Source organism: Alosa pseudoharengus, unplaced genomic scaffold (assembly GCF_046254945.1).
Source record: "Alosa pseudoharengus isolate Yale_2024_CS ecotype anadromous, Long Island Sound unplaced genomic scaffold, YU_APseudo_1.1 YU_APseudo_1.1_scf_12, whole genome shotgun sequence".
Lineage (NCBI taxonomy): Eukaryota > Metazoa > Chordata > Actinopteri > Clupeiformes > Clupeidae > Alosa > Alosa pseudoharengus.
Genome location: NW_027468587.1, coordinates 36,785,706 through 36,795,705, shown reverse-complemented (window position 1 = coordinate 36,795,705; position 10,000 = coordinate 36,785,706). Strand labels below are relative to the sequence as shown.

Here is a 10,000-nt window from a genome sequence, read left to right as displayed (position 1 = left end):
CACATATCTAAACACTCACAAACATGTTTCTGATGATACACATAAAACTCGCTGTCTCTCTCTCATTAACTCCAACACTGGATATACACGTATGCACACACACACACGTATGCACACACGTATGCACACACGTACGCACACACCAGCCTGATGTCATATCATTCTTTGCTTACTCTGATCTATATGGAGATTATATGTACATCAGATTTATGCAGATTTTGGGGAGTAAACAGGGATGATTTGAGGCTTAGTTTTAGATAAACATGCCACCTCCACACAGACACACACAAACGTGCTCCCGAACCCAGCTGAGGGAGTGGAAACTGTTTCAATATCAGTGCAGGATATGTGCACGTTCAGGGGCCCAAGTGTGTGTGTTTGGAGAGCACTTAGCTCTGTAGAGGAATTGAACAGCACTCAGCAGAGAGCTCCACTAGACGAGACCTCCTTCCTCCTCCACCCCATCTCTGATCTGTCCGTCCCTCCGTCTCTCCCTCATTCGCTCTGCCTATCGACCCTCCTAAAAGTGTCAGCTGTGAGGACCATTGATCCCACTCTGCAGGAGAGCGGCAGAGAGAGAGCGAGAGAGAGAGAGAGAGAGAGAGAGAGAGAGAGAGAGAGAGAGAGAGAGAGAGAGAGAGAGAGAGAGAGAGCATTGATGGTTGCCACACACACAGAATCTCCTTGAGGCATTTTAGTTAGTTTGTATGAGGTTAACAATGATTTGGATTTAGTTATACAAAGACAAAATATGCTGGTGTGTGCGTGTGTGTGTCTAGGGGGATGGACAAGAGAGAAATGTAGTGAAGTGTGTGTGTGTGAGTGTATGTATGTGTGTGTGGTCAGGACACTGCGTTCCATCTCTCCTTCGCTGATGAATAGATTAGTCTCACATTTAGGAGCCAGTGGCTGAGTGTGTATGTTTATGAGTGTGTGTGTGTGTGTGTGTGTGTGTGTGTGTGTGTGTGTGTCTGTATGTGACATAATAGATTGGCCTCACATTAAATGCCTAGTGGGTCTGTGTGTGTCCAGTAGCTGTCCAGGCTGCAGGGTTGCCATGGGAAACTCAATTAGCTTTGCTCTTAATGGGGCTTGTCTGCTTACCACCCAGAATAATCCAGCTAATTGTTCAAGTACTTGTGTTTAAGTCAGCCTGAGAGGACGGGCCATGTGTGCGCGTGTTGGCTCGGTGTGTGTGTGTGTGTGTGTGTGTGTGTGTGTGTGTGTGTGTGTGTGACTGTTTTTGTAAGCCGTGTGTTTGCCTTTACTATACTCTCGCCAATTCAGTTTTTTGTTTCACTTTCGTATCTCTCTTCTATCCTCCTTTATCTTTTCATCTTTTCTCCCTATCTTACTCTTCTTTGCTCTTTCTCATTCTTTCACTGTCTCATATCTTTACTCCTATGAGTTCTTTCTGCATCTTGCTCCTAATTGAAATCTCCTTTTATTCTCTGCCCCGTTTCAGTTTAGTTCAATTACTAATAGTTCAATTATTAATTTGTTTGAGCTCAAATTAAGCATGTTTTATTAGACACAAAAACGATACTGTGTACTGAACAGCATTAACTTTTTTTTTTTTTTTTAAGTATGTTTGTTGCCATACACAAACAAATATTAAATATGTCCTTTGTCTCTTTCCATAGATCAGTGTCCTGGTCTAAAGGATCGGAAGCGTGTGGAGGAGCTGCAGAATAAGGTCCTCTGTTCTCTGCGGGATCACCTGGGCTTCAGCTCCAGTGCAGGCGGGGCGGCAGCAGGGAAAGCTCCCCCCTCGCTGAGCCGCGTGGTGGGGGTGAGGGCTGAGCTTCGGACCCAGCGGACCCAGGGCCTCCAGAGAATCTTCTACCTGAAGCTCGAGGACTTGGTCCCTCCCCCTCCAGCCATCGATAGGTTCTTGGATACACTGCCCTATTAGAGCCCTTCGCTCGTTCAAATGCAAAGACACGCCCACTTTTCCAGACGTATGGTCCGGGGGGGTGCCATCATCAGCAGAATTGGCTGTGGACGACGGGACTTTTATCTGGAAGGAGGTCGCACTACAATGCCCATGATCTCCCATATACGCACACAGGACGTACAATATTGGTCGGAAAAAAAACAAACAAACAAACCTACAACAACAAAACAATCAGAACATTTCTTATACTTGGTACGACGGAGTGTGCGTGGGTGGGTGGGTATGTGCACAGACCTATGTTATGAGTGTGTAGTTTGAGCCTAGACAGTGTGAATCTGATGTCACAACCCAAATTCACACAAGCCCCTCTTCATCACTCATACTCAGACAGGGACCCCTTCTGCAGGAGACTACACAGTGTCTGTCCACGCGTGTGTTCTTGTACTGTGGCCCAAAACAGAACGCAACTCTCAGTTATAAACACATGCAAATAAAAACGACATACAAAAAATGCCCACACACACACACACACACACACACACACACACTCACACACACACACACACACACACACACACACACACACACACACACACACACACACACACACACACACACATACACACACACACTCACACACACACAAACACACGTTCTTAGAGCATAGGCAGAGAGGGTAGAGAACAGCTCCTGCGTATAAGTGCAATTTCTGAAGTGCTTTTCCCACAGGATCACACTGCAATTCCAGCTCTGTAGTTGACATTAGCTGACATGAATACTAAGACTCCGTCCTTAGAGCCACTGCCCGCAAGGCCAAAGGTCGGGGCCAACCCCAGACAGCGCACAGCACTGAGCTGTGCCGCGCTAACCTTTCTACGACAACGGAGCTCCTCAGAACTTGAATTTGCTGTAGTATTTTTATATTGAAAATAAGACGTGAAATAAAAACGCAGAAAAAATGTAGGGCTTCAAGACGACGGAACACCAGTGTGAGTCAGTGGGAGGGGGGGGGGGGTAGCTGAGCACTTAAAGAAAGATACAGAGACACAGAGAGAGGAAGAGAGGGAAAGAGGGAGGGGTGGAGGGAACAGAGGAGGGAGGAGAAAGAGACCGAACGAGAGATTGGGAGCAAGAGGAGACAAAGGAGAGGGAGGAAGGGTGAAAAGAAGGGGTGATACATTCCGCATTAATATGTCTTTTGTATGTTTATATCATTGATGCCATTATTGCCAATGAGGACTTTGTTGTTTTTGATTTGTACAGAGGAAGAGGAAAAGGGTTTGTGCATGGGTGTGTGTGTTTGCGCTTGCCTGTATTTATTGCAAAAAGACTGCGGCGCTGAGAGAACTCTTTACAGCCCACCCAAGACAGATTCAAACTATATAAATATATAAATATATTACCACACAAAAAAAAACTAATATTTTGAAGTGTTTATATCTGATAGCCTTTTTCAACTATTGTGGTACAACTTGTGCATTATTTTGTTTCTTTTTTGAAGAAGAAATGGGGGAAAAATCCACTGTCTCTTGGTTTGGTTTTATTTTTGTCTCTTTGTTTCACTGGAGGTTCTGCTCAGCACTTTGACATGATAAAATAGTTTAAATGATTTCAGTCTCGCCTCTTGTGCTGTTTTTCTTTCAAGATGGTCCGTGTGTATGTTGTGTGTGTTTGTGCACAAGTGTGAGTGTGTGCATTTACGTGTGTCTTCGGGGCTGGTATTAAATAGATGGATGTGAGACGTTGGCAGTGTTGATAGGGGACTATTAGATTCAGGTGTGTGTGTGTGTGTGTGTGTGTGTGTGTGTGTGTGTGTGTGTGTGATCAGATCAGACCCCCAGCCCTCGTTAAGCCAAATCGATCGACATGGTGACATTTTAGAACATACAGAGCTACAGCCTCTCTCTCTCTCTCTCTCTCCTCTCTCTCTCTCTCTCTCTCTCAGTCTTGATCAATCATTATTTATAAAAATTGCCAAGCTGTTATCCTCTATATCTTAAACACAATAGAATCTGTAGAAAGACGAACAGCAGATCATTAGGGTCAGCAAAGCCAAACCCTTGGTCATACATTATAGTGTAATTGAGTGTTACTGAAAATAGATGATTGCCCTCTACGTAGAAATTGTGTTTCACGATGCGCACATATCTAGTGCTTGTTTTTACATTACCATAAAAACGAAGACTCGGTAGAGTGATGGTTTGAATGCATCTCATCTGTTAATGCAAATGTTAGTCATATCCATTTTGGTAAAAGACTTGTACCTACTGAGGTAGGCTACTCTGCCTCTGCCCTTAAATTATGTTTTAAAACGAATTTTGGAAGGAATGTCTTCCACTTCTGCTTAGACCCTCCTTACCTGTCCACTTCTACGTCATGCGCACCGGTGTAGGAAAGTATCACACTTCCTCCCCCTCCTATTGCTTTTCACTAAGCTCATATGAGCCTATAGCTCTCTTTTAACAGGGGGTTGTCGGACATCGCTCACACACGAACTCCGCTACAGGGCAGGCGTCCCAGGACCATGGCCAGCTACCAAGTCGAACATGCTTTAGCATTCCGATGGGCGAACTGGTGAACCGGAGCCTGGTTAACACCAGACCGCTTCTCCCGAATGCTGTCTTGACAACACCACGTTATATGAGAATCTTATTGTTTCCGGTGAACACTGAATAGGCCTAGTGATGTCAGCGCTGCATTCCGGAGCTTAGTTCCTGCTTTTTCATGATATAACCTAGAATGATGAATAAGAATAAAAACAGGACAGGCTAATTAAATCAAATTAGCTCAAACTCATGACATCAAATAGGCTAATTGTCTGTTTCTTTACATAGCCTAGTCTATTGTATATGTAAATCTTTGCAGTAGGCTAATGGATAATGCATGGAATTCATCTGAAGTTTTATTGGCATGCTGCATGGAAGCAAGAGATTTAGGCAACATTTAGGCCAGGCCACACAATGCTTTTTCCCAGGCTATCCAATGGATAGTAAGCTTGCAGCATGATTGAGGACAAGATCATCTGTCGTAGGCTATACTATATCTTGGTTGGTGGCCTGGAAAAGCACACTGATCAGGAATTAAGTGCATGAGCGATATTAACCATGTAAAATTGCATTCTTTCTTACATTAGCTCGCTGACAAAATAGAGGCAGGCCAGAAGTAGCCTATAAGGTCATAAACCTATGGGACGCTTCAAGCTAGAAATGCCATTGCAGAGACAGAAATCAACAACATGGATAACAGAAAGAAAAAAAGAGGAGAAAAGAAAGAAAGACTGAAAAAAGAAAGAAAGAAAGAAAACAACATGTGGTTTGTAGTGGGTGACAATTTGCATAGCGATGGTCAGTGGGAGGCATGCACCATTTTATTGTTCAAGTTATGGTTTGCATGCTATTGTGCACTGATGCACAACTTATTGCATTCAGACTTGTGGCATTTAGATATGGAGCCAAATGGGCAATTGAATTTTAAAAAGACTGAAGACAAAAATAGATGGAACGTTTGAGCAGCCCTCCTTTCTTGCATCACTAACTGTTGGTATCAGATCTTACAACTGAACTGATGAATCATAGGACTTTTGGCTAGTTACATAGCCTTTCAAGAGATGATCAATTTTAAAATCAATGATGAGGAATGAAGTAACTTTTAACCACAGTTATATCAAGATATGTGTAGTCTACAGTCTGTGTGTGTGTGTGTGTGTGTGTGTGTATGTGTGTGTGTGTGTGTGTGTGTGTGTGCGGGTGTGTAGATTAATAAAGGAACATGGCCTCAATATTTTAAGCCTTAGCACACAAATCAGCACGCATAGGCTAACACACACTTATCTTGGTGAAAAGACAAAAAAAATAACTTTTTTCAAATATTAGGCTATTGTGGCTATAAGGCCTACTAGGTTACTTTGAAAAGGGCCAAGTGGAATCCACACACATATGGACACTAACATATGCACACACACAAAGGAGGTAAGATTAGTCGGATGGCTCAGTTCACACATGTGGTTAATCTGTTGGTGTTCTCTTAATCCGGAAACACTGATCAGACACAGTCTGTGTGTATAGGTGTGTGTGTGTGTGTGTGTGTGTGTGTGCGCGCGCGGGCGCTCGCGTTTGTGTGTGCGTTTGCGTGCGTGTTTGTGTGTGTGTTGTTTATAGTGGAAGTCAGTTCATTGCTATTTGAAGAATTCATGACTAATTCATTATATCAACCAGAGTGTATAGCGTTAAATATTAATAACAATAATCCCTCTTTTAATAAAACATGAAATAAATCACCAACAGAATAGTAACTGCTTCTAAACTTGTGCGTGAGCAACTACTTCCATTTTGGTTGTTCTTTTTTTTTTTTCAATATCACCACCCTTGAGAATTATGTGCAGTTTTTTACGTCGGAAACATTTCACTGGTGCACATTCCGGAAAAAGTTAATTGTTTACATCGCTGTCAGTCGCCAGAAAGCAACCTGCTCTAGAACAGAAGAATTGCGATATCTTCTACATGCCGTTTATTGGTTTGTCATTTCTTGTTGTATTTCGCTGTCAGCTGCCATTCTTCAGTGAGGTTGTTCTTCCCTAGCGGTTTATCCCGTTGTTGGATCATGTGAGTATTAATGTCTTGGAGCCAGACAGTTACAAGCTAACATTAGCAAGTCAACAAGTCCGATGCTCTCTCTCTCTCTCACTGTCTGGGCTGGCAAATGGGTCCTCACTAGCCAAAACAATCATAACCAAGTTGTACGCTGCTGCTACCTATGACTAAGGTATCGTCTGTATCATAACTTTTATTTTTTTACTTCTTCTAAGACTTGGGAAGATTTGGTGTAGTATGCTCTACCAACGTTTCGTCTTTCACTTTCACAAGACGATTAGCATGAGAGCAAGATCATTGTCCTGACGCTGGAATAAGAGTAAGCGAAAGTTTGCTGCCATGGCGGAGGGAACTGGCAAACTGCCGCTCAGGCGCCTGGAACCGCCCATCCATAAGTTTACCAAAGTGGCTATTCCTACCGATCTGCAGAGACTTCAGCAACATCAACACAATATAGAAAAGGTACGCGCCATACATTCACAATCTTCCAATCGCTCCAACTCACATAGAAAGAGTAAACACTGCAGAAGATATACATACATAGGCCTATGCTGCTACGGGCAGCCAACTGATGCAGTAGCCTACAGCCTTGGCAGTCTACAGACTGACAACATCAAAACAACACCGATAAACTGTGCTCACACAAATTCCTCGTGACCTCCAGAAATCTGGTAGACTGACCGACAAAAAAGAACAAGATAACTAGCCTACAACACAAATGCTCGACTGTAGGGATGGTGTCAATCCAATACTGGCTGAGATGCATATGACAATTCATATTTAAACATTCTAAAATTAACAATTCTTTAAATAAACAGTATGTCAGTCAGTCTTAGTCACTCTTGTCTGATAACACCTGAATGTTTTAATGGAGCAGACAGAAACGCTGAGACTCCTGTATGTATTGAGAAGGGTCAGATGCGCTGTAAATTATCTGCCTATAACATTGCCACAGCTTGCTGTGGGCATAGGTTTTTAGGCAAGATAAGGGGGTCAGGGTCAGGAAGCGATGATCAAATAGTGGTGGATGTGGGGGACTGCTCTGACATCAGCAAAGCTGACCGCAGCAGGGGAAGTACACCATCCTGCCTGAGGTCAGATGAGAGGCGGTGTGTTTGTGGGTAGAGGGAGGGGGGGGGGGGGCAGAGGTTCCAAAGAACAGGCTGGGGCTCAATGCATGCTTTACTCCAGGTGAACTAAGGGGACACCAATACTAATGCATTCACATCACTTATAGCGATGGTAGCAAGGGAATAACTCCCTATTCACAGAAAGAGACACATTTTTGTTATTAGGACAAGAGGGAATGGACGTGCATTATAAGTCTTACAACTTCACTGAAGTGGATTCAATTAAAATGCATTCTAAAAAAGATAATCATAAAACGTAGTCATATAATCTGACCTCATCAAATTCTTACTACAGTTTAACACTACCCTGTTTCCATCAATTTGTCAAATAATCAATAGGTCTCAATGGTCTTGTTAGACATCTGTCAAAGGCAGCAGTAAACGGTTGAGTCAGGGTTCAGAGTCAACATTGACCACTTCTCTCTGCTCACTGATTGATCAGTCCTCAATACCACAAAATATGAATGTATGGACACATCTCACATCTTGTGGTATTTATAGATCAATTGGAAATCAATCAGAGTGACGCCAGGAATTAACCCAATACCCAAAGTGCAATGGAATAACTGGAAGCTTTCAGTGGTGTTGGCAGATGCAAGTGTCAGTTCGAAGAAATGAAGTCTTGTGGTAAATAAATGAATCAAAACTGTAATATCCAAGTGTTAACAACAGATCTCCTTTTCTTTAGCTGGAGTAGAGTTTCATAGATTAGCTTTCTTCCTCTGTTCCACACACACACACACACACACACTCACTCACTCACTCACTCACTCACTCACTCACTCACTCACTCACTCACTCACTCACTATGGTTCTGTTTTAGTTTCAGAGATGTCGACAATGGGACAGACTCCACCAGGAACACATCAACTCCAGCCGCACTGTGCAGGTCAGACACAAGTACATGTGGATGAACACACACACACACACACACACACACACACACACACACACACACATACACACACAAAACTCAAGGTTATGGGAGTCAGTAGAAAGCATATAGTGCACAAAACAGTTATAAAGACCAAATTCTGAAGGTGCTGAGGATGTGTGAAGGTGTGGGGTCTCCATTGGAGAGTCTATATGAGTGCTGTCCACACATGAGTGTGTGTGTGTGTGTGTGTGTGTGTGTGTGTGTGTGTGTGTGTGTGAGAGAGTGTAAGTGAGAGTGTGTGTGCTTCTGACCCCGGCACACCTTTTGCCTTGTGGGACTTGTGAGAGCTTTCCTGTGTCTGGCGTGCTGGGTGTGTGTGTGTGTAAGGAGTGAAGGAGTGTTCTTGTGTTGCTGTGACGGACAATACACTGCCTCAGAGACACGGCAGACATTGTTTAAGTGCATCTCCTGGGCCGGGGTGGGCTGGGGTGGTGGGGGGCGGCCGAGAGGACAGTAGAGAGACAACAACAGAGGAAGGAAGGAAGGTTAGAGGTAGACAGCATCAACGTCCAGCCAACGGCTAGTCCAACACTAATGCAGTATGAGTGTTAATGAATTGAGAGGTCATTTGGATGTTTCCAGCTAGTGTGTTTTTATCTTATTATTTTGAATATGTGTGTGATTTAGTGATTTATTATTATAAACTGTGTGTGTGTGTGTGTGTGTGTGTGTGTGTGTGTGTGTGTGTGTGTGTGTGTGTGTGTGTTTATGAGTAGTTTTGACATCACATATGAATGTCAGTGTAGTGGTACATAGAGTTACAGCATGATTGTGTTGATGAATGCTTGTCTGTAATGACACTGACCAGACCTCTTACTGGCCTGCTGATGACCCTTGACCGTGCATGATTGCCTGAGGCACAGCCATTGATTGGCAAGTCTTACGTTTTCTGTGTGGTGTGTGTGTGTGTGTGTGTGTGTGTGTGTGTGTGTGTGTGTGTGTGTGTGTGTGTGTGTGTGTGTGTGTGTGTGTGTGTGTGTGTGTGTGTGTGTGTGTGTGTGTGTGTGTGTGTGTGTGTGTGTGTGTGTGTGTGAAGAACCTGTTCAGGGTCTATTACTAAGCAGCATGTGAAAGAGCATACAAAGCAGGAAGAGGCAAACAGCAGAGAGCTAGTGAGAAGGCCTCAATACAGCGGATCTCTCCAGACCCAGACCCACACTATACCTCAGCAGTGTGTGTGAGCACCTAGACACATCTCTCTTGTACGCTGTACATGTTCATGCTCTCTTGTATGCTTTACAATCAATTGTACGCTCTTGAACATGTGTGCATGTGTGTTACCTTTTGTATCTACTGTATGGATATGGTAGATTTGCAGTAGTTATTAAATCGGTTAAAGTGGTACGGCTTTGGTTGATGCAGCAGTTTAACAGGACGCATATATGTGTGTGTAACATTATCATGTGTGTGTGTGCGCGCGCGCAGCAACTGCGCTCTAACCTGCGGG

General features: G+C 43.6%; 2 protein-coding genes across 7 annotated transcripts in view; both read left to right on the top strand.

Moving 5' to 3' along the window:
• nr4a3 (nuclear receptor subfamily 4, group A, member 3) overlaps positions 1 to 3,511 on the top strand; it is a 20,562-nt gene extending 17,051 nt beyond the window's left edge. For all 5 annotated transcript variants that reach the window (XM_076281180.1, XM_076281179.1, XM_076281178.1 and 2 more), the window contains one exon: positions 1,644 to 3,511. In XM_076281180.1, the coding sequence (XP_076137295.1) occupies positions 1,644 to 1,915 (272 nt within the window). In that variant the 3' untranslated portion in view covers positions 1,916 to 3,511. The remainder of the gene's footprint in view (positions 1 to 1,643) is intronic.
• A 2,802-nt stretch (positions 3,512 to 6,313) lies between these two features.
• The window catches only part of stx17 (syntaxin 17), a 10,435-nt gene continuing 6,748 nt past the window's right edge, over positions 6,314 to 10,000 (top strand). Inside the window, exons 1-4 of one of the 2 annotated variants that reach the window (XM_076281174.1) lie at positions 6,314 to 6,498; positions 6,702 to 6,948; positions 8,440 to 8,505; positions 9,979 to 10,000. The exon at positions 9,979 to 10,000 is cut by the window's right edge and continues 186 nt beyond it. In XM_076281174.1, coding sequence (XP_076137289.1) covers positions 6,826 to 6,948; positions 8,440 to 8,505; positions 9,979 to 10,000 — 211 coding nt within the window. In that variant the 5' untranslated portion in view covers positions 6,314 to 6,498; positions 6,702 to 6,825. Of the gene's footprint in view, positions 6,659 to 6,701; positions 6,949 to 8,439; positions 8,506 to 9,978 lie in introns of both variants that reach the window. The other variant, XM_076281175.1, reaches the window with a different exon arrangement.